The 26,936-nt window shown below is 55.4% G+C and overlaps 2 protein-coding genes and 1 long non-coding RNA gene across 5 annotated transcripts in view; 1 reads left to right on the top strand and 2 right to left on the bottom strand.

Annotated features, from left to right (window-relative positions):
* Positions 1-17,585, top strand: part of EDRF1 (erythroid differentiation regulatory factor 1) — a 36,206-nt gene extending 18,621 nt beyond the window's left edge. For 2 of the 3 annotated variants that reach the window (XM_040991949.1, XM_040991947.1), the window contains 12 exons: positions 824-895; positions 1,143-1,293; positions 2,310-2,498; positions 2,666-2,866; positions 5,000-5,218; positions 6,919-7,142; positions 7,741-7,899; positions 8,033-8,182; positions 9,275-9,428; positions 11,275-11,390; positions 12,318-12,469; positions 16,730-17,585. In XM_040991949.1, the coding sequence (XP_040847883.1) occupies positions 824-895; positions 1,143-1,293; positions 2,310-2,498; positions 2,666-2,866; positions 5,000-5,218; positions 6,919-7,142; positions 7,741-7,899; positions 8,033-8,182; positions 9,275-9,428; positions 11,275-11,390; positions 12,318-12,469; positions 16,730-16,889 (1,947 nt within the window). In that variant the 3' untranslated portion in view covers positions 16,890-17,585. The remainder of the gene's footprint in view (positions 1-823; positions 896-1,142; positions 1,294-2,309; positions 2,499-2,665; positions 2,867-4,999; positions 5,219-6,918; positions 7,143-7,740; positions 7,900-8,032; positions 8,183-9,274; positions 9,429-11,274; positions 11,391-12,317; positions 12,470-16,729) is intronic. The other variant, XM_040991948.1, reaches the window with a different exon arrangement.
* LOC121164069 lies at positions 12,378-15,065 on the bottom strand. The gene is made up of 2 exons (XR_005885006.1): positions 14,838-15,065; positions 12,378-12,447 (listed from the first exon to the last, which is right to left on the bottom strand). It is a non-coding gene; the product is annotated as an uncharacterized LOC121164069 (long non-coding RNA).
* A 1,282-nt stretch (positions 17,586-18,867) lies between the features above and the next one.
* Positions 18,868-25,134, bottom strand: MMP21 (matrix metallopeptidase 21). The gene is made up of 7 exons (XM_040991941.1): positions 24,973-25,134; positions 23,715-24,276; positions 22,896-23,035; positions 22,504-22,645; positions 21,206-21,463; positions 19,601-19,773; positions 18,868-19,167 (listed from the first exon to the last, which is right to left on the bottom strand). The coding sequence occupies exons 1-7, from the start codon at positions 25,132-25,134 to the stop codon at positions 18,868-18,870; spliced, it is 1,737 nt and encodes a 578-aa protein (XP_040847875.1).
* Positions 25,135-26,936: the final 1,802 nt, after the last annotated feature.

Genomic DNA, 26,936 nt, shown 5'->3' with positions numbered 1-26,936 from the left:
CCTTCACCCCCTGCCCCCGGGTCCTGGAGTGTGAGTTCAGGAAGTACATGACAGGGTGCCTGTGGGAAGAAGTTGGCAGCTGTCCGGCTACATGGACAGATCTCTTGAAGCTTAAATCCTGCTGCAGAGCACAAAGCTGCTCTTGCCAAAACTGTCAAGGACACAAGTGATGCATATTTGGGAAGCTGCCCTGTGATACATGCCCTCCACTGGGGCTTTCCGGAGCTCACAGGTGGAAGGCCAGTGTGTGCGTCAGTTGGCATCACACAGGCAGTGCTCACTGTCGACAGTGCAACTGCTGTCGCCACCGAAACATGTCTTTGCTCAGCATTTCCTTGTCCAGGGTGGGTAAGGTGTGTGCGGGCAGTCAGCAGAGTTCCTGGAGTGCCAGTCCTGCACTGGCCCCTGCCGCGTGTGCTGCTCTGGCAGGAGCGTGCCCCACAGAGGCCCTTACGTGGAACCCTGCGTGGTGGATGGAGATCAGTGGCTGCCTTTGCTCCTTCTTAAGCAGAGGCATTATGCAGTCAGATCGCGGGTGATGGGTGCTGACTTAGCTAGATTGGTGACACCAGTAACTGTCACCAGGTGTCGGGGCCAGTTAGAAGAGTTGTCTGACCAGTGAGCTTGGAATAATATGTTTGTATAAAGCATTGCTACTCTAGTTGCTGGTGTTTGCCGTCATGCATGCTGGGTAAGGTGCAGCAGGAGGACCCTTGACCCTCCTGTCAGGCCTGAGCACGTCTCACCGCTGGGGGTTGCGGGTTGGGCTCTGTTGGGTGGGCGAGTGGGGGCACACTAAGCATTGTCCGTGTTGTTTCTGAAGCCCAGCTGTGCGTTCCCGGTCTGCCACGACACGGAAGAGCGCTGCAGGCTTGTGCTGAGCTATGTGCTGGAGGTGAGTCAGTTGGCCATAACCGCTTCGGCATTTGGGTGTTCTGCCATGATTCCTTTGGTTGAAACGTAAACCAGAAATCAAATTAATTTGTCCCGGACATTTCTGATCAAGTATGCTTTTAAAGTGTTTGTTTCCAGAGTGGAAATTCTGTTAAATGTACTCCCTTGTTTAGATGCTTCCTCATGTTTATTTCTCAGTATCTCTTCATTTAAGGGCATAGTAAATGGCTTTCCTTTTTTTTAAAAAGGGTTTAAAATCTGTAGATAGCAGCATCAAAAAAGAAAGTGACCTTCCGGCAGCTGACCCCAGCACCCCAATCCCATTGAAATATGAAGATGAATCCACAAGAGGGGGTCCTGAGGGGCTGGAGAAGCAGATGGCCTTGTTTTTGGACAAAGGTGAGTTGAATGGACGTGCACATGAGGCCTTGGGTAGAATCGCACGCTGATGGCTTAGTGACGCCGACTTAACATGAACGGAGGCATCAGTGGAGGAAAGGGACGTGATTGAGCGTTCACAGTGGAAGACAGCGGACAGAGGCCATGCCCTTCGCGTCGCTGTTTCTGTGCCTGGCTGTGTCCTTGGCCTTGAGAGCCTGTGTGATGGGAAAAGCCATGATGGGTTGTTTTTTTTTGTTTGTTTTATTTTTTAAGATGTATTTATTTTTATTGGAAAGGCGGATATACAGAGAAGAGGAGAGACAGACAGGAAGATCTTCCATCCGATCATTCACTTCCCAAGTGACCGCAGTGGCCAGTACTGTGCCGGTCCGACACCAGGAGCCAGGAACTTCCTCCAAGTCTCCCATGTGGGTGCAGGGTCCCAAGGCTTTGGGCCGTCCTCGACTGCTTTACCAGGCCACAAGCAGGGAGCTGGATGGGAAGTGGGGCTGCTGGGATTAGAACCGGCGCCCATATGGGATCCCGGTGCGTTCAAGGCAAGGACTTTAGCCAATATGCTATCACGCCGGGCCCGATGGGTTGGTTTTTAAGTAGAGGGTTCCTGCTAGAGGAGACAGCGGCCGTGAGAGAGGAGGGCAGGGGTCTGTAGACAGCTTGAGCTGCGAGGCAGCGGGGAAAGTGGGAAGGTGAAGCAGTGTGGCCCAGGAATTAGGCTAAGAAGCTTCGCATGAGGTGGGAGAAGCCGTCTTCTTGCTGCGGAGGCCAGTGCACTGCAGGGAGCTGGGCCCTGTGGACGTGTCGGCTGGTGGCAGTGCCGTGTTCGCCCGTGGTGAGGGGCGCAGGGGAACGTGCGGGGGTTCTGAGCAGGCCCCGGAAGCCGTGCCATGTTTCTCTGCTGTGTCAGACTGCTGAAGGGCAGTGTGTGGCAGGGTCCCTAAGTGTGACGTGTTCTGTGGAGATGCATTCTTGGGAGGCCTGCTTAAGCCACACCGTCTCTTCTCTCCCCGTCGCAGTGGGCTCCCTGCAGAAGGGCAGCTGCTCCAGTCAGTCTGGGATGATCCCTGGCTCTTGGCAACATAAAATGAAGCTGCAGCTTATTCTCAAGTCTTCCAAGGCCTACTACGTGTTGTCTGACGCTGCCATGAGTCTTCACAAGTACGGAAGGGCGCTCCGCTACATCAAGCTGGCCTTGCAGAGCCATGGTAGGCACTGCCTGGAGGAGGGGGCGGCGGGCACTGTGAAACCGCAGGCCTGAATGTGTTACCACACTTAGTTTGAAAAACACCCTAATCCCTGTGTGTTGCCTGTATTCCTGCGTGGGCTTGCGTCCTAACGGCCTGTGTGCTGTGTCCCCTGTCCCCCCACACAGATACCTACTGCTGTCTCTGCACCAATGTGCTCTCTGAAGTGCTGCTCTTCCTGTCCCAGTACCTGACGCTCTGCGGGGACATCCAGCTGATGCTGGCCCAGAACGCAAATAACCGAGCCGCCCACCTGGAAGAGTTTAACTACCAGACCAAGGAAGATCAGGAGATCCTGCACAGCCTCCACAGAGAGTCCAGCTGTCAGGGTAGGCCCGAGAGCATGGCGTGGGCGGGCTGGCGCCCAGGGAGCCGCACAGCGTGCCTGTGTGTGTTGCTGTGTGGCGTGCACAGGCTGAGACCCAGGGAGCCGAACAGCTTGCATACATGTGTTGGTGTGAGGAGTGGGCTGGCTGAGGTCCAGGTAGCCGCACAGGGGGTGTGTGTGTGTGTGTGTGTGTGTGTGTGCGCGCGCGCGCGCTGCTGTGTGGCGTGTGCTGGCAGGGCACAGGGAGTGGCACAGGGTGTGTGTGCGTGCGTGCTGCTGTGCGGCGTTCGCTGGCGGGGCCCAGGGAGTGGCCCAGCGTGCGTGTGTCGATTCCTGCTGGTCGGCCTCTCTGGAACTGAAGATCAGATCGGGTCTGAAGACACTTGTGTGTATCTGCTCTCTTCCTTAGATTTTTCTAGATAACAATTTAGTCAGCCGAACCATGTGTTTATCTCACTGTTTGAAACCAGGAACGAAGGCAGTTTGGTCCAGCGTGTCACCCCTTGCCCACGCAGTGAGGGCAGTGACGGAGACGTTCCCGTGGGATTCAAGGACTTGCTTTATCCGCTTACGCTGTCGAGGCACAGGGTGTCCACTTCCTGAGACACCCTGCCTGGTTCTTGGCTAGAGGAGCAATGAGGCAGGAGGGGGAGTGTGGTATTTTAGTCGTGCCCTCCTCCTCTTGGTTAAATGATCGCTTTGACAGATGAGATGGGAAATCCTTAGTGTGTTTTTATCCTTTTTGAAAACAGTTTTATTTTATTGATGTGTCCAAAAGCCAGAGTTAGAAGCTGTGCACTGCCGGGATGGCCGCAGCGCTGTGCTGTGCGAGGTCAAAGCCAGGATCCACCAGGTCCGCACCTGGGTGACAGGGCCTGACACTGCGCATGCTCTGCAGCTTCCAGGGCCACTAAGGGAGCGAAGTCAGAGAGGCTGAGACTTGAACTGGCACCTGTACAAGATGGCAGCAGGCCTATATCAGCTTAAGCTGCTGTGAATACACCAGGCCATTTTTTAATCTTTCCTTCTTTCTTTTTTTTTAAAGATTTATTTTTATTGGAAAGGTCAATTTCTAGAGAGAAGGAGAGACAAAGAATTTGCATCTGCTGGTTCACTCCCCCAAGTGGCTCCTTAGTATCTAGGCCTTTACTCTGAGCCTTAACCTTTTTTATCATACTAATTTCAATTAAAATATTTTGTGAGGGCCTGGCACAGTGGCCTAGCAGCTAAAGTCCTCGCCTTGCATGCACCCGGATCCCTTATGGGCGCTGGTTCTAATCCCAGCAGCTCCGCTTCCCATCCAGCTCCCTGCTGTGGCCTGGGAAAGCAGTGGAGGTCAGCCCAGAGCTTTGGGACCCTGCACTTGCGTGGTATACCTGCAGGAGGTTCCTGGCTCCTGGCTTCAGATTGGCTCAGCTGCAGCTGATGCAGCTGCTTGGGGAATGAATCAATGGACCAAAGATCTTCCTCTCTGTCGCTCCTCCTCTCTGTATATCTGACTTTCCAATAAAAATAAAATAATCTTTAAAATGTCTTATGGATGCTGACTTATGAGTGCTATTCTCCCGTGTGTTTGTTGCCAGTGAAGAGTCCCCCTCCGTGGCTGTGCATCCGCTCCCTGTGGTCTCCACTAGGTGGCAGCTTCGAGACTTGGAGGCCTTAGCATCTTGTTGGGTGACTTCAACTGAAGCCTGGCACTTTTATTTCCCGAATTTTTTACATTCACTTTGGGGCAGATGTTTAACCACTAGTTGGGACACTTGCACTCCCCATTCTAGCTTCTGTTTCTGTCAGCAGGTGATGGTCAAGGGCTCTGCCGCCCCGTGGGAGGGAGACCTGATTGAGTCAAGCTTCTGAGCTTGGCCTGGTTCAGCTGGAAAGCCTGTAGCAATAAACAAGTGTACTTGGGAAGATCAGCGTCCTGGGATTGTTTCGTATTCATAGAAAGGAAAACATTGTCTTTAATCAAGTGTTAGACTCCAAACAAGGCAGTTTGGCAAGTAGGGATTGGGGTGGCCTCTGTGCGTTTGCAGCACCTGAGGACCAGTGTCACGTGACCTGTGCTCGCTGACTTCTGAGGGGCAGGGTCACGTGACCTGTGCTCATGCTGCTTGCTTGCTTTTGTCTCTGACAGGATTTGCTTGGGCAACTGATTTGTCCACAGACTTGGAAAGTCAACTTTCGGTTAGTTGTAAATGTTACGAGGCTGCTAATGAGATCTTGCAGTTTAGTGACTTAAAAAGCCAAAACCCAGAACACTACGTGCAAGTGCTGAAGAGAATGGGAAACATCAGGAACGAAATAGGGGTGTTCTACATGAACCAGGCTGCTGCACTCCAGAGCGAGAGGCTGGGTGAGTGTGCTGTTGGGTTCTTCCCTTAGTGTTATCTGTTTGATTAGAAAGTTAGGTTGATTTTGTGTAGGTTAAGCCAGGAACGGTGACCCTTTTGGGGCACGGTGGCCCTTAGGACGTCACTAGTAAATTCTCAAAATATAAAATTAGAGGAAATATCAGTTCTTTTTCCCTTGGGATCCGTCACGTCAATGTCTCCCCTTCCCACTTTCGCCCTTCCTTGGGTCAGTCTGCAGCAGATGGGACCACCGCCGCGGCAAGGTTGGCTGGAGAAGAGAGAGGATGAGGCGTGGTCCCACTGCGTGTGGGAAGCCAGGACTCTGGGACACCGAGAATGCACAAGTGGCACAGCAGGCGGTTCGGGAGGGCTTTTCTCTGCGTGTTCCTGCTGATCTCCCTCTGAGTGCCTCAGTCACTCTCACGCATCATCAGGGGCTCTCACGCATCATCTGGGCTTAGTCACTAGGCAGAGCATCAAGCCATGCCTTGTGTGGCTGGCATCCCATACGAGTGCCAGTGTGGTCCCGCTGCTCCACTTCCAGTCCAGCTCCCTGCTAACGCACCTGGTGGTCCTGTCTTTGCACCTGCAGGGGAGCCCCCGCGGGAGCTTCTGGCTCCTGGCTCCTGGCTGTGGCCTGGCCCAACCCAGGCAGCTGGATTATTCAGGAAGTCGATCAGTGCAGGAAGACGTCTCTCTGCCACTCTGCCTTTTTTTTAAATATATTTGTAGTTTTTATAATTGGTTTTGGTGATGTTTACATAGTTAACGGTGCATGCCCATGTGGACCACCAGTTAGGGTGGGGAGGGTCGAGGAATGGAGGAAAGTGGGTGAGACAACTGATTCCAGTTTCCTTTTGTTCTTGGATCTGGCGAAATGGGGAGAGGGATGTGCACAGCAGCCCAGCCACATCACTGCCCTGGGTTGGGGACAGCCGCCTGGCGTCCCGGGGTCCCCGTAGTTATGATATGCTGTTGATTTGTTGCTCCAAGGCTGAGCAGGTCCTTCTAAGGTCCACTGGCGAACACAGTCCACCTTAGAGTCAGTTTGCCCAGATACTTGCTGTCCAAGCTTGGCCGGGAAAGCTGTCCAGTTTGCTCTGCCCTCCATGGTACTAAGCGTGCTGTGCAGGCTCAGTGAGCTGGTTATCATGCCCCCAGGTGCCTATGCACGATCAGCAAGAACCAGCATGTGCATTCCACAGCCAGACGACAGATGCTGTCGTTGCCCTCATAGATGGAGTTTTGAGGCCAGTGGTCCAAGCCTGTGTCTGCTGGCATGCCCGTGTCTGCCCTCCGCATATCTTCAAAAAGGAAAAAAAAAAGGCAGCTGTGCTGGCATACTGGTTTAAGTGACTGAGATTTGGCACTACCCAGACCCAGGAACCCATCAGCTGTTAGCCAGTTTTCTTCCAGCGGTGTAACACTTGCCTATATAAAACAACCTAGACAGTTGCTCATATCTGGTGTCATTCTGCCTTTTTTTTTTCTTTTACAAATAAACAGTTAAAAACAGAAGAAAGTGGGATTTCATTACCTCCTTAAGGCCCTGTGCTAAACCAGCCACCCACTGCGTGCGGGGGTTGAGCCTGGACAGCCTCGGGGGGGCCTGTGCTGCTCTGTCCCCGCTGCGTCCCCGGGAGTGGCGGCGGGCCCCACGGATGGCTGCTTACGTCATTGTTTCCTTTCTTTCTTTGTGAAGTGAGCAAATCTGTGTCTGCTGCCGAGCAACAGTTGTGGAAAAAAAGCTTTTCTTGTTTTGAAAAGGGAATTCACAACTTTGAGTCAATCGACGATGCCACCAACGCTGCCCTTCTGTTATGCAACACAGGAAGACTCATGCGCATCTGTGCCCAGGCGCACTGCGGCGCCGGGGACGAGTGCAGGCGCGAGTTCTCGCCGGAAGAAGGCTTGTATTACAACAAGGTAACGTGCTGGTGCCTCTTGGCCAGCCCTGCGCCTGGCTCTAGGAAACGAACTGACTCAGTCATGGTGAGGGGCCTGAGCGATTGCTAAGGCATCCAGAAAAGGGCCGGCGAACGGAAGGGGCTGGTGGAGAGGCCGGAAGGAGTGGTTAGGAGGATGTTTCAGTAAACTAGGTCGGACCGGGTCGGTATGAAACACGTGAAGGCTGATGAGCAGAAAGCACACCTGCAGGGGTGACCGTGTGAGGAACAAGGATTCCTGAGGCCTCGGGGTGGCTTAGCACGTGACGCTTCTGCGTGTGCTCCTGGCAGCCCATGTGGGCACAGTTCAGCTCTACTCGTGCACCTAGGAAAGCAACAGAAGATGGTCTGGGTGCTTTTGACCCTTGCCACCCCCCGGGTGGGACAGATAGGGAAGGGGGGGAGGAGGGAAAACCTCCTATACCTACAAAGAAAAATGCACCTGTTTGCATTTTTGCCGTGGCTCAGAGGACGTTACCCAGGGCTGGGCTTGCCCAGGCTCCGGATGGAAGTGTGCAGCGGCTGTCAGGCTGTCATGGGAGCACCCACAGTCATGCATCCTTGGTGCTCTGTTGCAGGCTGTGGATTACTACCTGAAGGCGCTGAGGTCGCTGGGCACGCGCGACACTCACCCCGCCGTCTGGGACTCGGTGAACTGGGAGCTGTCCACCACCTACTTCACCATGGCAACTCTGCAGCAGGATTACGCTCCTTTGTCGAGAAAAGCCCAAGAGCAGGTAATAGTCCGGCTCACTCGAGATCGGGGCCTCGCTTCACACTCCCTTAGCAAGCACTGAGCGGCCGTTACCGTGTACGCCTTGGGCAGTATTTAAATATTTAGACAATTCTTAGAGTCATTTATTTATTTAGATTGAGAAGGAAGTCAGCGAGGCTATGATGAAGTCGCTGAAGCACTGCGACCTGGACTCGCTGTCGGCGCGGCAGCCGCTCTGCCAGTACCGAGCGGCCACCATCCACCACCGCCTGGCCTCCATGTACCACAGCTGTCTGCGGAACCAGGTACGGCCGCCCACCCGCGGCCCGTGGGCTGGGGCTGCTTGCCTTGCCACGCGGGTGTTCCGTGCTGCCTTTCATGTGTGGAGGCTGATAGGCTCTTTCTGCTGTCACCTACGTGTGTTTATGGGAATTGGTTAATGCTCAGCTTGCAAGCTACACTGCTGGAGTGGGTTATTTAGACTTCTTTCAGAAAGGAACGTGGACCTCTTACAATGAAAGCTGCACATAAAAACAGAAGACACATCCCCCACAGACGGAGCAGTAGGGAACCCCGTGTTCCTCCCTGGACGCCCACCCACATGAACTGCGTTCCTGAATGTTCCAGGGGCTGAGCGTTGTGTGTGTGTTACCAGGAAACCGACGTGGGAGTTGTGTCTGCATTAGTGCTTTGTGGCACGGACGATCTTGTACGTGCCGGTGTGCTCACCGCCTGCCACGTAACAGTTTAGGATTCATCCATGTTGGCACACAAAGCTATTTTCTAGGCTCAGTGGTGTTTGTTAAGTGAATATATCATGTTTATTTAATTATTCTGTGATTACCAAGATTCTGGGCAATTCCAAAAGTAACCTTGTTAGAAGTGACCCAGAGTCTCCTGCGCTATAGCTGCGTCCCGGGGATCGGAAGGGCTTGACTTCGGGGAGCTGTTCGTCTCTGCTGGGGCTCGTCTGTCCCGCGGTGCTGTTTGCTCTTGGCCCCTTTCCTGATTTCCTTCTCAGTTGCCCGAGTGCCGAGGGTGGTGGCCTGTGACATCCAGCTTCATCTGGAGAGAATTTATCCCCTCCTGCCCGAGGCCTCCCCTCCAGAATTCAAGTTTGCCCAGATGGCATGATCGCCGCTGGCAGAGGGAAGCCTTAGAGGGCCAGTGCAGCTCAGTGGGAAGCAAGCTTCTGGCCAGTGACGCGGGGACAATTGGATATGAGTGTGCAGAGGGTGGAGTTGGACTCCTGCCCCATGTCATGGCCAGAAAATTCACTGGAAGCAGATCTCAGACCTAAACGTGAGAACTGAGGTGGGGATGTGCGTGCCCGCTCCTGCGCTGCAACCCCCGGGTCTCGGGGCCGCTGGCGTCGCTCACTGTGGTTTTGGCTCCAGGTTGGCGATGAGCACCTGCGGAAGCAGCACCGCGTGCTGGCAGATCTCCATTACGGCAAGGCTGTCAAGCTCTTCCAGCTTCTCAGAGACGCTCCCTGCGAGCTGCTGAGAGTGCAGTTGGAAAGAGTCGCATTTGCAGAATTCCAGATGACCAGTAAGTCTGCTTTTCCTTCCTCGGCTTAGTGTTGGACTGGCTTAAGACAGACCTGAGGCACTCTTGGATGGAGTAGGACTGGTTTTTTGGGTTTTTTGTTTTGTTTTCCAGTTGAACCATAGTTAATTTCCTTGGATAGGGACCAGAATTTCTGCACACTTTGGATTTTTTTATAGTTTTACTTTACTTGAAGGCACATTTACAGAGAGAAGGAGACAGAGATATCTTCCGTCCTCTGGCTCACTCGGCCAGTGCTGGCTGATCTGAAGCTGGGAGGCAGGAGCTTTCTCTGGGTCTCTCCCGTGGGGGTAGGGATCCAGGGCCTCGGGCCATCCTGCTTTCTCAGGCCCCGCAGAGAGCTGGATCAGAGGTGGAGAGCTGGATCAGAGGTGGAGAGCCAAGACTTAAACCAGTGCCCGTGTGGGATGCTGACGCCAGAGCCCGAGGATCAAAGAACTTTTAAAAGTTAGAGAAATGTACTAGATGACGTCACCAGAAGTGCTGGACTGTGTGTGTGACCCCTGATTTGGAAACAACTTTGGGTCCAGTACCGTGGCATAGTAAGCTAAGCATCCTGCTGTGGTGCCAGCATCCCACATGGGCACCCATTCAAGTCCTGGTTACTCCACCCCAGTCTGCCTCCTGCTTGTTGCCTGGGGTAATCACCGAACAGTGTCTGGGGCCAGCCAAGAGCTGTCTTTGTCTCATTGCATTTTGAAATTTTTCTACTGTATTTGTGCTCCTTAGAGAAGCCGTCATTGCAAAGAAATGAAATGCTAGGAATAAAAATAGCACCTTGGAAAAATAATGTGACTGTTTTAGGGGTTTGGCTAGCCGGCGCTGAGGGCCTTGTAAGCCATGTTCCAGACGCCCTGCTTCCTGGTGCCTGTCGCGACATTTGATCCAGTTGCTCTCTAGTCTGTGTGTGATCGGCTGATCTCCCCAGCGCTCGCATGGCCGCTCTGACAAGGGCACAAGGACAGCAGAGCTGGCTTTCTGGATGCCACTCTACACTCAAGTTTCACTCACCACTGACAGTCAAGATAACAGCTTGTTCTGAAAGTTGGGATTGTGCTGTAACGGAGGTAGTAGTTACTGCCTCCCCACCTACAGAGGCCAAGGTTGGGGTCCCCAAGGACACCCCGAGGCTTGATGGTTCATGAGGAGGACTCTCACCCAGGCTGTTCTTGCCATGACAGTTTGACCAGGAAAGAACAGAGATGCTAGTTGGCCAAGGACGAGGCGGGAGGGGTGTCGGGGGACCCCTTGCACTAGTCATGGACAGCACCCCTCCCCCACAGTACGGGACCGTGCTCCAGTGTGTCAAGGCTCACCTGCGTTTATGTGGAGACTTGGTCACAAACGTGGCTGACTGTCCACGGGGCAGATGAAGTCCAGCTGTTCTCGTGGGACTCGCCACGAGATCTCAGGAAGCCTGCTCGTGGTGGTCCCTGCTTCCCCAGGCCGGCTTGGCTTCAGTGAGGCCTTCCTCGGGGATGTCCTGTGTGCCCCAGAGCCAGACCTTTGGACAGAGCACACAGCTGGCCGCAGCCACGAAGGCCCGAGGAGGTCAGGGGCACGGGGCTTGGCAGCAGTGGCAGCTGTGGGTGAGGAGTGCCAGGAAAGCGTGGTCATCTGGTCATCCTGTGCACAGATGGGAGAAGTGATTGTTGGCTGGTGGGTGGGCTGCAGGCTCGGGTTCCGTCCAGACAGCTTGTCTTCTCCCTACATTGTGCTGTCTAGACTGAGCGTGTTTCTCAGGACAGCTGGCAGCAGACTGGACTTGAGGACTTGGTGCCCTTCTGAGCATCCTCTGAGGAATGTTGTTCTGTGTCTGGTTTGTTAGGTCAGAATAGCAATGTTGGAAAGTTGAAAACGCTGTCTGGAGCTCTGGACACAATGGTGAGGACGGAACCCGCGCTGCAGCTGCTCCGGAAGGAGCTGCGGGAGGAGCTGGAGCAGGTGAGGCGAGGCCGCGGCCTGTGCTCCACGCGGCTCGGGCTGCGTGTGGGTGGGGTGTGCATGTGGATACACACTTGTGTGTCTACTCCACATAGAAACGCTAACAGTGACTTCTTAATTTGCATAGTGAAGTTATTAAATGCCTCTTTAATCTACAGTGTATCTTTCATATTTTAAAGATGTTTTTTAAGCTGTGCCTTAATAAGTCCCTTAAATCATTCTTAATAAGGTACTAACCAGTTATAAAGTTCCTAAACCTCTTCATCCTGGACTAGGGGTTACCTTTTGTTGTTGCTAAGTTTTGTTGTTGTTTTTTTTTTTTTTTTTTTTTTTTTTGGCAAGGCAGGTATACAGAGAAAAGGAGATACAGAAAGAGAGATCTTTTGTCCACTGGTTCACTTCCCAAATGATCACAAAATGACTGGAGCTGACCCGATCTGAAACCAGGACCTTCCTCCAGGTCTCCCGTGCTGTGCAGGGTCCCAGGGCTTTACGCCATGCTCGACTGCTTTCCCAGGCCACAAACAGGGAGCTGGATGGGAAGTGGAGCAGCCGGGACTCAAACCGGTGCCCGTATGGGGTCCTGGCATGGGAAAGGCCAGGACTTTAGCCAGTAGCCTTCAGTACCCGGCCCGGAATGTGGGTTGCTTTTTATTAGATGGAAGAGGTCCAGGCCCTTTGATCATTCTCACTGAACTCAGTAGCAGCAGGGTGCCTGGTGAGTGGGCTGCGGCAGGCTCCGAGTCAGGATTGTCCTTTGGGAGGCACCGTGTTGTTTAGTTTTGAATGTAAATGGCTGTTGGGTGAGCATTCTTGCCATGTGCTGGTCAGTCCAAGTGGTCTTACATGAGCTGTGAGAAGTTGGCCGTGGGTGGGACTGCGTGCTGCACTTGTCTGTGGTTCCATGACTCGGCACCTGCCGTCCAGCCCAGGCCTGAGGAGACGGCGCCCGCTGCCGAGGCGGCCCCTGCGCTCCGACGGGAGGAGGTGACGAAGCTCCTCGGAATATTCGAGTCTCGGTTGTCGTTCCTTCTGCTTCAGTCCATCAAGCTGCTGTCTTCAACGAAAAAGAAAACAAGGTAAATTCGGTAATTACCTGTGGGTTTTATTTAAGAAAGGATTATGTATTTAAAAGGCAGAATATCAGATATCTTCATCTGTTGGTTCACTTCCCAAGTGACTGCAACAGCCAGGGCTTGGCCAGGCAGAAGCCCAGGAGCCACCCTCGTCTCCCAGGTGGTGGCAGTGCCCAGGCACTTGGACCAGTGCTCGGCCTTGGGATGCCGACATCCCATGCACTGGCGCCTCACCCGTTGTGCCACACAATGTAGGCTCCGGATGGAAATTTCTTTCCTAGCATCAAACCTAGAAAACATGCCAGGATCTGTACCGACAAGTAAAGATGGGCTATAGTCTTCCCTTAGGGCATGATTAAGGATTTTAAGTGTTAGGCTTGACGTGGTGGGACTCGTGTCCATGGAGCTTGCTGCATTCCTGGGCTTCCAGATGCTCAGGACACGCAGTGCTGCCTGAGGGGAGTGCCCTGCTGTTTGAAGAGGCGAGTGACCCTGGGATGGAAGTCCTGCAGGTTTCCAGGAGCGCTCTGAACCTTGTCTTTATTCTTGAAAGGGAGAAACATGGACACACACAAAGATCTTACATTTGCTGGTTCATCCTGACATCTGCAGCGTTAGAGCGCAGCCAGGCCGAAGCCAGGTGCCAGGAGCTCGGTGTGTGTCTCCCATGTGGGTGACATGTGGCAGGCAGTTACAGAGAGTGGCTTTAACAGGCTGAAGCCAAAGCCCATAGCTCCATCTAGGTCTCCCGTGTGGGCGCAGAGGCCCAAGGGCGTCCCGAGGACATCAGCAGGAAGCTGGAGTGAGCGGAGAGGACAGGAGCTCGAATGTGCTCTGACACGTGTGCTGGCATCCCGGGCAGCAGCCAAGCCCCGGTGCCACAGCGCACACTGCCGGTCCCGGTGCCACAGCGCACACTGCCAGTCCCGGTGCCACAGCGCACACTGCCAGCCCCGGCTCCCTGAGTTCTCCTTCACTGTGTGAACTCAGAGCTGTTCACCTGTCATCTTTCAGTAGACCATGGGGGTTTCTGCCTCTGGTGACTGATGCTCCCCTGAACAGTAGGGCACAGTGCCTCACCCTGCTGCAGCTGGGCAGTGCCCACACAGAATGAGGACTGCTGGAGCACAGGAGGACTCTGCTTTTTGGCCTGCCGTTCCTTGCCCACATCCTTCTCCGCAGCAGCCCTAGTCCGTGCTCACGGCCTGGCCCAGCACAGACCAGGGGTCCCTCACGCACCTGCTGAGTGAGTGGAGGAACAGCACTGTGGCCGCCACCCCCACAGGGCTGAGGCGGGCCTGTGCTGAGCCCAAGCAGAGCTCGCCCTGAGGAGCTGGACCAGGGCAGGAGTGCAGGCAGCGTCCCCTCCTGGTGGGCACTCGGAGACTGCCCATGAGGGTCCCTCACATGTGTGAATGACCTGCAGTATGAGCCCCTCGTGTGTGCTCAGCTGATGGGCACCGGGACTTGTTGCCCCCTTTTCCTTGCATGGGGAGCCTTGATGACAGAGCTGAAGGGTGCTCACTGCTTACCCTCTCGGAAGTGTTGGACAAGGGCCAGCACTGTGGCATAGTAGGCTAAACCCTGCTACTCTGCATTTCTTAAAAGCAAACAAGAAAAAAGTCAGACACATTGACAGATACCAACTACCCCTGTGCTGGCGCCAGAACAACCCACCAGGATGTGCTGGCCACCGCTGCACTTGGCCTGGCACTCACATTCAGCTCTCTTCCTCCTCCTCCTTGAGGATATGTATTCAGAAGGCAGTTGGAGGGATCTGCAGGCCGAGTTCCCTAACGGCCACACAGCTGCTGCTGAGCCAGGAGCTGCATCCGTGCCTCCCACGCCGGCCATCTTCCCAAGGACTCGGGCCATCTTCTCCTGCCTCTCTCAGGTTGGGGCTTGAACTGATGCACTTATGGGAAGTTGGCATTATAGACAGCAGTACAACCGACTGCACCACAGCACCACCCCTTAGCAGTCATCTTCTATAAAGTAATTTTTGGTTTGGGTGTTTTTTTCCCCCTTAAGATTTATTTATATTTGGGCCTGGCATGGTAGCCTAGTGGCTAAAGTCCTGACCTTGTACAATGTGCAATGCCATGTAGCACATTGTATCCTGGCTGCTCTACTTACCTTCCAGCTCCCTGCACCCACGTGGGAGACAGGAAGAAGCTCCTGACTTCAGATCATCTCAGCTCTAGCCATTGCAGCCACTTGGAGAGTAAACCAGTGGATGGAAGATCTTTCTTTTTGTGTCGCCTTCTCTCTGTAAATCTGACTTTCCAGTAAAAAAAAATAAATCTTTAAAAAAAGAAGAAAGTAAGATTTATTTATATTTGAAAGCCAGCAAGAATGACCTTCCACTCACCGTGTTACTGCCCCAGATGGTTGTAGCAGCAGGGCTGGGCCAAGCTGGCGCAGTCGGGGGCTTGTTCCAGAGATGTCACGTGGGCCACCCTCTGCTGCTTGCCCCGACTGTTCGTGAGCAGCCAGGACTTAAACCAGCACCACAGCTCGTGGCTTCATCGGCTAAGCCACAACACTGGCATCAAGCTTTTCTTTCTAAAACTAAAGTATGGTCTGACCAGGGAGCAACCTTTGGGAAACAGAAAAGCAAAAACCACATACCTTGAGCTGTCGCATGTCTGTGTCGGCCGTTCCCCTGTGTGTGTGCATTACAAGAAGTGTGTGTCTCTCCGCCTCTGTGTGTGTCTGCCCTTCCAATAAGTAAACTTAAAGAAGTCGGAGTCTGTTGCCTGTCGTGGGCGGCAAGGTGTGCCCGACCTAGGGCACACAGCTGCAGAAGCAGCTGCCAGCTTTTCATCCACTCAAGCAGGTGGCAGTGTAACATGAGGAACGCAGTGTTTGCTAATTTGCCGGAGTCAGTTATTCGAGTCAGTGACCAGTGGTTCAGCTCACAGCGTCCATTCTGATGGTTATAGTCCTGAGTGACCTGTGTGCTTTATTGTTTGTGGAGGGTTTCTGATATCTGCCTTACTGTGCACCTTACCCAGAATTCTGTTGAAGAAAAGATCAGTGCTTTTGTGCATGGTTCCTGAAGGCCCAGTTAGTTAATTTATGTTGATTTTCTAAATATGTGTTTAGTGTGACACTTTAGTAACGCTGTGTTGGTGGTTTCCGGATCAGCAATCCTGGGTACTGTCTCGGTGACTCACTGATAGGCAAGTGAGAACCTCAGTGCCTTCACCACAGAGAATACCTTTACCCAAAGTGAAATCAGTTCACTGCAAATTGATATGAGTTTTGGGGTGGAAGCAGCACAGGAGGAGTTGGAAGGGAGTGCAGTGAGCCCTGCCCATGCCCAGGGCTGCACCTCGGGGTCCAGAAAGATTCAGGAGAGCCCTTGTGTCTGGGCAGACTGCGTGGCTGGCCTTCTTTCCTAAACAGTGCAGTGCAGCGAGGATTAGCACTCATCTACCTGGTCCTGCGTTCTGCCATCATCTAGGGGTGGATTAGGGACCCGGAAGGATGTGCACCTGCCACGCCATCCCACGTCGGAGCCCTGAGCACCCTGGGTTTGGGCCTATGGGCTTCTAGAACCACCCCTTGGTGGACACTGAGGGTGGCTTTTTGCTTTTTTCTGAGTGCTGTTTTCTTCCTCGTTGTAGTGAAAAAAAAAAAATAGAATGAATTAGGCTAGATTAAAGGGTAAATTTTTTTTTGCATTTTTTAGATTTTTCACTTTTGTGTGTGTGTGTGTTGATTACAAGGGTAAATTGCAGACCCTGTGTCTGCCCATCTGAACTGGGAGGAAGCCTCGCTGGTTCTGGCTGTAGAGCCAGCGTGCAGCTGTGGGCTCAGGTGTCTGCCGTGAGCCCGCAGGCGCGGCTTCTTGCCCAGAGCAGTGGGAAAGCGAAGGCACATCCAACTTGGACTGACAGGATGGATCCCCTTTGGTACCCAGGTGCTGGGAATCCGTGCATAGTTTTTCCAAGAACTCCGTGAAGGGTGCTCCCTGCCCTGTGTCCCAGCTGGCTCACCTCTGCTTCTGTGGTTCCTGGCTGTACCAGCCTGACGGTGCAAGCTGCTTGGAGGCACAGAGCAGCAGCTGGCATGTGGTGGCACTCGGGGTTCGCCAGAGGGGTGCACCCCAGGCCTGCCGGCGGTAGCCAGAGGAAGTAGGGTTGAGGGCATGCTCCCGGACGCCCGCTTCTCCGCAGAGTGGCAGCTGCTGCGGGGTCTCGGGAGTGCGTGTGGACCTCACTGTGGCCTTCACCTGTCTTATTTTCCTGACCCTAGCAGTAACACCGAGGAAGACGGAGCCCTGAAGACCAACAAGCAGATCTATTCCCAGCTTTTGAGAGCGACCACCAACAAAAGTGCGACACTTCTGGAAAGAGTCGACGTCATCATCCACCTGTTGGAGCAGCTGGCTCAGGGTCACAGTGCCGTGCAGTGACAAGCCGGAGCCGCGTCACCCGTGCTGTCGGTGCCTTCTGAACACGAGGCTGCTCCAGCCACTTGGTGCTGTGTCTCATTAAACGGAGGGAAGTGTTACTTCACCCGGGTCAGCCTGGAGACGGTCGTCCCTTCTCACACACAGCTGGGCTTGAGCTCTGGCTTTCCTGGGAGTGCTGAAGTCAGAACCAAGCCGGAAGCGCCCCGTGCCCATCCTTTGAGACTGCCTGGTGTCTCCATAGTAATACAGCTGCTGAGATGAGGTTCACTTTCACATGTCGTCCAAGCGTGTTAAGCTTCATACATGTAAGACAGGATTATTTTGGATAAAATGCTACTTCAGTCAAGAGGACTTTTATCCAGATGATTCTACAGGTTCAGAGTTGAAGTAGCAGTGTTCCCTTCCGAGCTGTCCGGGGCAGCCGTGTGCCCTGTCGGCGACCCCGCGCTGGGTCCTCCAGCCGCCCGGGCAGCTCTCGGCAGGGCCGCCCCACCCTTGACTTTGTAAGACAGTTGATCCAGAATAGGTACTATCTTTTTCCTTCATCTTACACTGAAACTGTGAATAAGGTAAGAAAATTATTTTGAATAAATAAGCTATTTATTTAAGATATCTTGGTATTTTTCCGTTTTGCATTCTTCACATTATGATTTGAACTCAGTCGAATTAATAAATTACAAAGATCAGAACATTAAATTTGTGCCATCCACAAATTTCTTGCTAGAATGTTCTGCTCGTCACTTAGGTCCAGCCGCGTGTGCCTGCAGCAGGCCAGCCTGCCTTCGTCTTTCCCGATCGCTGAATTTCCAGAAGGGGGAGTGCAGTAGATGGGTCGGTCTCTCGGATGTTGGGGTGACACTGGCATGGGGGACCTCGGCACAAGTACAGGCAGACCTCCTGTGCCAGCCACCCTGTGCAGGACATGAACTGGACTGGGGAGTAGCTGCCGGAGCTGGTTTTAACTGGATTTTTACAAATGATTTCCTTGAGACTGAGAAGTCTCCACCAACAGTGAGCTGAGCCTAGCCAAGATTCCTGGCCATTTGTCCTCTTGTTTACTGGGCATTTACTTATTGCGCTTGGGATGGTTTGATACACTTGCAAAATTAATCATGGAAGTGTTGTAAAGTTCTATAATTACAGGCTGTAACCCGGAATTGGCAGTGTCCAGTCTCAGGGCTAGGGCAGCCTGCGCACAGCCAAGCCACTCGGCTGCCTGCACACAGCGCCCGGATGTCAGCCTTCAGGTACTGCTCGGCGAGGCCATGGTGCCCTGCAGAGATGCTGGGCTTCTCCCAGCCCCTCTCCTTAGCCCAACAGCCTTTCAGTTGACAAGAAAATTTGTTTTTATGCAAAGAAATTTGCATTTAGTAACTGATTTTTTATACTGGACACTGTAGCCCTCGTGGTGAAGTCCCACGAGGGCACGTGAAGAAGTTCTTATTTGAAGCAAGAAAATAGAGCCTGTGGTATCTTCCCTTGTCAGAGCAGTGACCTCCGAGCTCCTTCAGGAGAAGAAAATGCCTTTTAAAAAGGAATTTTGAGTCTAAGGCCTCAGCAAGCTGAGCGGCAGTTATTTCTCTAGGAGAAATGTGGCCTGGTCGTTGAGCTTGCTGAAGTTGTGTCAGTTAATTTGATGGGCCACGTCTTGTCTTAACCTGTGACTTCAAGGTTTTCTTCTGGGTGGAATGTTAAAAGCCGTATCACAGGAGATGAGCCCGGGGATGCAGGGGCAATCCAGCTTGCACTCTGCCCTATTAATTCTGTCTTCCGAATAAATAAGTCTTTAAAAATAAAAATTAAAGAATGAGGCGAGGGTGCGGGGCTGCTTTGAGAGGCAACAGGGGCTCCTGGGCCATGCTGAGCTGCAGTTAAGGCTGAAGTCGTGCTTTTCCTTCTTGGCAGTTGGGATGCGGGGAGCTGGTACTTGAGCTGCCAGCAGCGTGATGACCGGCCTCCCGAGGGTCCGTCGTCCTCCTCACACGTTCAGTGTGGAGCTGTGGACGTCGCAGATGTCAGGCCACGCCCCCGAAATGGGCCGTTTGGGCAGCAGGCCGTTGGCAGGCAGCTGAGCGTTGTCTTGCTTGTCCCTGTCATTCACCACTTTCCAGTAGGCATTGCCCTTGAACAGGAACAGGGAGCCCCGCGCATAGGAGTAGTAGGCCGCGTCGATGGCCCGCACGGGGTGGTTGTGGGGCACCACTGCCGGGAAGGCCTCCGTCATCCTCATCGGGTAGGAGCTTCGAACTCGGTTTCTGTTGACATCGAACGCAAACACCTACAAAGCAGATGGGGATGTAAGGCACTGGGAGGTCCCTGATGTGGGCGGCCAGGTCTGAAATCCAGGCAGAGTATTTCCAAAATAGCCACTTTCCATGAACTTTGGAGACCCTGTGTATGCACAGTGGCAGAAACTGATACACCAAAAAATGGGCTGTAGTTGCGCTGTCCGAAAGTGTTTGAACAGAGTACCCCCATCTGCAGCGAGGACGGAGTGAGGGGGGCTCGAACACTCATCTGAGGGGGCCGAGCCGCACGAGGCCCACGGCTGCCCCGAGGCTCTCCCACAGCTGCCAGGAAGCTCTCCCACCGCTGGCCCACACTGGCCCATGGCTGGCCCACACTGGCCCTTGGCTCTCCCATGGCTGGCCCACACTGGCCCTTGGCTCTCCCACGGCTGGCCCACACTGGCCCTTGGCTGTCCCACTCACCAGGGTCTCCTTGAAGAAGTAAATCTGCTGCTGCTGGCGATCAAAACAGGCGGCATCCAGTGGACTCGGGATGCCAGGAAATCCTTGGGAAATTAACTTGGGGTAGCTTTTCCCTTGCTGGTCCTGCGTGAGCGCCTGGTCCTGGTCGCTGTCATATCTCCAGTACCGGTGTCCTGAGAGCCAAGCAGGATGTGTCAACACGGCTGGCACGTGACAGAGGAGTCCCGGGTGTCCACATGTGATACCCCAGTAAGCAACGCAAGAAGCGTTCCAGAACCACATGGCATTTTCCCTTTCCATGCCAGCACCGTGTTGGGTTGCTGAGCCGTGTCCTGGTCTAACTGCTTAGAACTGGTTAGGCCCTCATTTTACGAAACTCAGATTTTCCCTTTCTCAAGCACATTAGAATCCCAGTTCCATCATCCCTTGCTTTTACAACTGAGGAAGCAGGCCTGACCCCGCCTTCCCCCGAGCTGACACTATGCCGGCCTCGGGAGGAGTCTGTAGCTCAGCATCCGGAGCCTCACTTGGGGCACCAGGCTTTCCCGATCGGCTCCTGATCCTGGAAGTTGGGCTGCAGCCAGAGCTCCAGCACTGCTCACAGCTCAGAGCACACCTTAGGCTGGCCCTGCACCTGGAAGTGTGCAAGGACAGTGTGACGCACACGTCACCCTAACTGGAGCTAACGTGAAGTTCTAGGTGTTTCTTAAGCTCCAAGGTGAGAAGGCAGCTTGCACTGGGACTGTTCCCGTGACCACCTAATTCTGGAATTCGGGCCTGTGGGCGGTGCCTGCACAGATCCTACTGCGGGACATTTCAGCCACTGCAGGGCGTGCCTTCAGCCCAAGGCCTGAGCCCGGCGCCTGTGCCGTCAGGCGGTCGCTCCGTTATCTGGGCAGAGCCAGTGCCACCCAAGACCAGACACGTGATGCTTGTGGGAAACTGCACAGGGAGCTTTTCTGGTTTGGCTGTGGCCTTGTGGTCTGGTTGGTCACCGTAAAGCAGTGTCAGAGGAGACGCTGCGTCGGGAGAGGGTGGGGTAACGATAGCCGCGGCAGGGTGTTTGGGGTAGCAGCCCCTTGGCTTGCACTGGGTCCGTGCCTGTGCTCAGAGCTGGCAGCAGTGTGTGAATCAGGGAACGCAGTGCAGGACAGCCCCTGCCTGCCCCCCATGTGCTCCCCAGGACCCCAGCCACACCTTCCTAGCGGAGCACAGATGGTCCACGGCAGGATCACCCATGGAAGCCTGTGCATCCTCGGTGCCCTGGCTCTTGGCGTGTCCGAACCATTCCCAGCTCCCGGCCACCTGAGCCACCTGGCACCCCTTTCTGCATCGCCGGGCCCTGCCCAGCATCCGATTGCAGGTGGGCGCAGAATCCCCTGGCACCCCCCAGCAGATCTCCTCCAGGGCTGGTTGAAGCTTCTGCCAGGGCCGGGCCCTCGCTAGGGGTTTCCTGAAGGTCCTTAGCCAGATCCCTGGCGGGAGAAACCCGGTTTCTGAACTCCCAGCTCCCAAGCTTCCAGCCATCTCCAAAGCGGTAGCTCCTGACACTGATGAGGAATACTTGAGCTTGCTAGGACTGGGGAGGCCGTGAAGAATCCTTACCTTTAAAGAAGTAGCGCTCATCCCTCCTCCACGTCCACACGTGGACGAAGGCATCGATGCCCTGGGTGGGGATCCCGCGCCAGCCGGCCTGGATGCGGCTAGGGTCCCCGTAGCGTGTCCTGTTGTTCCGATTCTCGTACAGCCAGTACCAGCTCTTGCGGAAGAAGTACGTGCTGAATCTCACGCGCACCTCCCCGTACTGGGTCCTCTCCTTGTGAATCCAGTCGAAGACAGTATCAAACGATCCCTGACACGAGCCTAAAACACAACAGAAGAATCCGGCCCGGTGTACCAGGGTCTAAACCCCAGCCGTGTCGCTGCCTCGCTGTGTGGCTGGAGGCACAGTAACATTCTGAGGTGGGTGCTAGCAGCTGACAGGGCAGCTGGGGGTGACGGGATGGCTGAGCAGCTGGCACCGGGGCTCCAGGGTCTGCCCTGGCCAGCCTTGACCCTGTAAGCTGCTCTGGCTTCCACATCACTCCTCCAAGTGTCTCCATTTGCACGCAGGGTTGTTTGGGGATGACTACCCTCCCCTGGGTGAGCTGACGCCTCCATCAGAGAGGAAGCGTGGTTCCGGGCGTGATTGCCACTGGATGGGGGTCAGTGTGACCCGGTTTTCACAGGCTCCGAGGACTCACGTGCAAGCACAACAGGAAAGGGACGTTTCCATGAGGGGCCACTTTAATTAGATAAGCACTAGGGTTTCGGTTACCAGTTAAAGCCTGTCCTGGGGCTGGCATTTGGCACAGCTGCCAAGCCCCCTCCTGGGCCACCTGCCTCCCCTCTGTGGGCCTGTTGCCTCCAGCTCCATCACTTCCCCTTCAGGAGGAGCAGATGACACCCAGTACACAGCTCGCTGCCACCCAGGAAGGAGGCCCAGAACGAACCCCAGCCAGTGGCTTTGGCCCGACTGCACCCGGGCCTGGCTGTGCAAGGGAAAAGTCTTCGTCTCAGAGAAGAAAAGGCTCATCTTGGCAGGGCCACACCGGTCTTTGCCTTGGGGTGGCCTAAGCATCCAGCAGCTGCCAGTGCGTGCGGACGCTGCTGCGTGGGTGAGAAGCTCACTGTGGTTTTCCTGCCCAGCATCCCTGCCCTGCAGTGCGTGGAGGAGGACGCACCAGGGAGGACCCGTGGTGGCGCAGTGGTGTGGCCTGGGCACATCCGCTTTCAGCTACAAGACCTGGTCACAGAGGCAGCGGGCAGCTGCTCAGGAGTGACCTTGGAGCTGAGCAACTTAGCGCTCTCTGGGTGGGCAGCTGGTACAGTGCCTGGCAGCTCCCAGGGGATCCTGGGCTTACCATACAGCTTCTGAATAGCTTTCCTGTCCGACCAGTCCAACTCAAATGCAGGCTCTTGGGGGGTGTAATTTGGCTGCATCACAGAGCCTGTCCTGTAGGTGTGAGGCAGGCCAAGGACATGGCCAATTTCATGGACGGCCACCTAGAAAAGGGTTGTGCAACATCAGGGCCAGGCCTTGCAGTAACACTGGAACCAGCCTCTGCACTGCCAAGGGTGGAGGCCAGCCTGTGCCTCCCACGGTGTGCACGGTGAGACCCAGGGCACCATTGCCAGAGCCCAGGGAGCATGCTCAGAAGCACGGGGACACGTCCCAGGAGAGCTCTCCCTCTGTGGGCCTTGGCCCAGGGCACCTGCCCTCCACACCTCCCTCACGCAGCCTGGTGACCCTGACCTTGAGCAGGCTGATGCCCCTGTCACTGGTGGGCAGCGTGAAGTGTTCGTCGTCGTCAAAGTGAATGTCACCCAGGCGCCAGGCATGCGCAAACTCTTGGCCACTGCCATCGAAAACCCGTGGGCAGCCCAGGTGCCGGCCTGGCAGGGGAGAGAGAGGACGCCACGGGGCATGTGAGCATCTAGTGCACAGGGCCCCTCACAAACCCCGCCGGCCAGACGTGAGCTGGGGGCCAGCCCGGGGGAAACGCATGTGGTGGCAACACTGTGTTGCTGAACTGCACTGGCAGAGTGGGAAGACAGGGGGACAACGAGAGGTGCCAGGGGCCGCGGGCACTGAGGTGCCCAGGTGGCATCCTCCAGCTGGCTGCTCGCTGTGAGGCCAGACAACCTGTTCCCTCCGGGAGCTGTTCCTCTTAGAGTCCAGCCAGGCCGCCCTGAGCCAGCAGCCACACAGTCTATGCAGAATTTGGGGTGCTCGTCCAGCCCCACACAGCCCCCTGCCCGGTCTCTCACCCTTCCTCTGCGGGAGGAGGGAGGGGCACAGGGATGGAGGGGTGCTTTTCCGGGCACACCACGTGCTCCTTGGGGATTTTGCCCAAAGGCCAGTTGTGCCCGGGACAGCCTGCTGTGGAGCAGAGGGTCTGGCCTTGGTGTCTCGCGCAGGCGCAGTCCCTTTGCTGTGAGTGCTGATAAAGGGGGGGAGGGGGAGGGGGTAGCGGGGGGGCGCTTAACTCTGCTTAACTCAGGAGGTGACAGGGGAGGGCGGCCCCCACTGGTGACAGGGCAGGAGTGGCTCCCACACCTGTACCCGCCTTACCTCGCCCAAAGCCCAGCTTGATGTCAACTGCAGCCCCAGGGCTTGTGAGGTCTTCCCGGAAGTCCAGGGGTGTCACCTCACTCCACATCCTGAAGGCCAGTCTGAAAACTGACCTCTGCTCGTCCACGGACAGCTGGCTGCTGTAGGCCTCGCCCACCAGCCTCCAGCTCAGCGTCTTCTTGGAGAAGATCCTGGCGGCCCCACCGGCAGGGGAGTCTTCCCGCTGCCTGCCTGGCCTGGGCAGCAGCATTTGCAAGAAGCGCTTTGATCGGGCTTGGGGCTGCAGGCCCTGTGGGGTTGAGGAGCCTAGGGGGGCCGGTGTGGGTGTAAGTGATGTGGGAGCCGCAGGGGGTGGCAGCCGTGTGTCGGGGACACCACAACGTGGCCTGTTCATGGCCGCCAGCGTGGCCGCATCCAGCTGCCCGCTGGCTGGCAGTGCATTCACGTGCTGGAACCTGCGCACAGCCTCAGCCAGGGCAGTGCCCGCAGGGGCCTCCGGCAGCTGCTTGGGGCTGGGCGCCCAGGCTGAGGGCACCGACCAGCCGTACCTGGACAAGAACCGCTGTGGGAGAGAAATGCACCCGGATTTGTGGGGCTGCCTTCTATGACCCTGGTGATTGCCCTGCCCCGGGGGAGGGAAGAAGAGAGAGAGAGAGAGAGAGGCTAGGTGTGGAGGGTATGGCCCTGTGCCCTGGTGGGGAGGACTGCCGGGAGAGGAGCCACAGAAACGACTAGGAAGCTGGAAAGGCTAGACCACACATTATACCCTGGGGGCCTGGCAGCAGGGCCTGGGTGTGAGAACCGGGGGACCTTGGCTGCATCTGAGGGCTTGGAGCTTCCTGCCAGCTTCACAAAGGGCATAAGGCAAACCCAGGAAGGTTCCTGCAAGCCATGGGCTCCCCACAACTCTGCCCTGCATGGAGGGCAGCTCAGTGCCATGTGTGGGGTCCAAGGCCCTCATGAGGCCACCTGGCAGTGGACAGCTGCCACATGCCCTGAGATGGGCTGGGCATTTTAGCCTGCTGTGTGCGTGCCAGCGTTAGCACAAGTCACCCTGGGTCAGATAGATGCCCTCTGGGTCCAGCACGGGGTTGTCCCTGTCGCTGCTGGAGCTGTGGAAGCCACTCTTCCCACAAGGCCCACCTGCCCATGTTCTGCGCCATCTGGTACGTGGCCTGTGCAGGTGTGCGTATGCGCATGCTCGCCTACACGCACGCAAACACACACACACGCTGTGTCGCCGCTTGGGGACTCCTACCTGTGCGGCAGGGAGGTCCGCAATGGGCTTGGCCTGGTGCAGGGGCGACGGCTCCAGGTCTGAGTGGTCCCGGCTGTGGAAGAGCATCTCTGGTTGGGCAGGCCGGGGGGCTGCCAGCCCCCAGAGCAGCAGAATCAGATAGAAAAAGGAGGCTGTGAGCATGGCCTGGCCGGAGCTCTGGCCTGCCTCGCTGCGTCCCCCTGGGCCTTCCTTCCTCGCTGAGTCCCCCTGGGCTCTCCTTCCTCGTGGCGTCCCCCTGGGCCTTCCTTCCTCGCTGAGTCCCCCTGGGCTCTCCTTCCTCTCCTTCCTCGCTGCGTCCCCCTGGGCCTTTCCTGCAGAGCAGAGGGACTGGGCCCTTTTATAAGCACCGGTATCAGAGTTCCACACATTTCTCACCCAACCGTGAAGTGTGCCGGTCAGGAGGCCTCCTTTGAAGACTGCAGGCCACCTGACTATGTAGTGCGAGAACTCCTCACCCCTTCAGATCACACGTGCCTGTGGATCCCAGCTCCATGTTGACATGCTGCGCAAGTATGCTGTCCCAGTCAAATCGAATCGCTGGGCCTTGCCCTACATCCTGTGAGTCTGACCGGGCCCCACGGCGGCGGGTTCGAGCAAGCTCTTCCGTCTTCTGCTTTACTCTGCAGATGCCTGCAACAGCTGGGACTGGGTCAGGCTGAAGCCAAGAGACAGGAACCCCATCTGGGTCTCAGATGTGGGAAGCAGGAGCCCAGCACTTGGCCCATGTTCTGCTGCTTTCCCACGTGCAGTAGCAGGGAGCTGGATGGGAAGTGGAGCAACCGGGACTTGAACTGGTATCCGTAAGAGATGCTGCTGTTGCAGGCAGTGGCTTTACCTGCTGTGGCCTCAGGGTCTCTTTATAAAGAGAATACACGAATGGGCCCGGCACAGTGGCCTAGCAGCTAAAGTCCTTGCCTTACATGCGCCCGGATCCCATATGGGCACCAGTTCTAATCCCAGCTGCTCTACTTCCCATCCAGCTCCCTGCTTGTGGCCTGGGAAAGCAGTGAGGACGACCCAAAGCCTTGGGACCCTGCACCCACGTGGGAGACCTGGAAGAGGCTCCAGGTTCCTGGCTTCAGATTGGCTCAGTTCTGATCATTGCAATCACTTGGGGAGTGAATCACTGGATGAAAGATCTTCCTCTCTGTCTCTCCTCCTCTCTGTATATCTGACTTTCCAATAAAAATAAATAAATCTTTTAAAAAATACACAATGTACCTTATTCATTTTAAATACTTATTTTTATCTGAAAGGCAGATTAATAGAGAAAAGGAGAGAGAGAAAGACCTTCATCTGCTGGTTCACTCCCCAAGTGGTTGCAATGGCTGGAGCTGAGCCGATGTGGAGCCAAGAGCCAGGAGCTTCCTCTGGGTCTCCGACGTGGGTGCAGGGTCCCAAGGCTTTGGGCTGTCCTTGAGGCTGCTTTCCAAGGCCACAAGCAGGGAGCTGGATGGGAAGTGGAGCAGCTGGGACACGAACTGATATCCATATGGGACCCTGGCATTTGCAGAGGAAGAGTTAGCCAATTGAGCCATTGTACCCGGTGCGATAACAAACCTCTTTAATTAGCAGGAATAAAGGGAGAGAGCGCATATGTAGCACACATGTGTGTACACGTGTGTGGAGTTGTCCACAAGCCACAGCCTCCTCTTCCGTTGCTCACAATCATGGCACCTCCCCTGCACTCCTGAATGGAGGTTTTCACTATCTTGGAGATGGACCGTTGTCCCATTTTGTTCCATTCTTTGGGTTGTGGGATTTTATCCGAGGTTCAGTGGAGCCACGTGACGATGGAGAAGCTGCTGTGGGTCGCACAGCCTCTTCCGAGTCCCCAGGGAGCCGCGAGTCTCCCGCGTCCCACTCCTCACTGCAGCGTGTGGCCTGGCCAGGTCATGCCGTCCACAGGGCTGGCCTGCCGGGAACGTGGACAGGCAGGCGTG

This window comes from Ochotona curzoniae, unplaced genomic scaffold, assembly GCF_017591425.1.
Source record: "Ochotona curzoniae isolate NIBS_2020 unplaced genomic scaffold, NIBS_Ocur_1.0 contig_66, whole genome shotgun sequence".
Taxonomy (NCBI): Eukaryota; Metazoa; Chordata; class Mammalia; order Lagomorpha; family Ochotonidae; genus Ochotona; species Ochotona curzoniae.
Note: the sequence above shows the minus strand (reverse complement) of the source record. Positions and strands in the feature narration are given on the sequence as shown.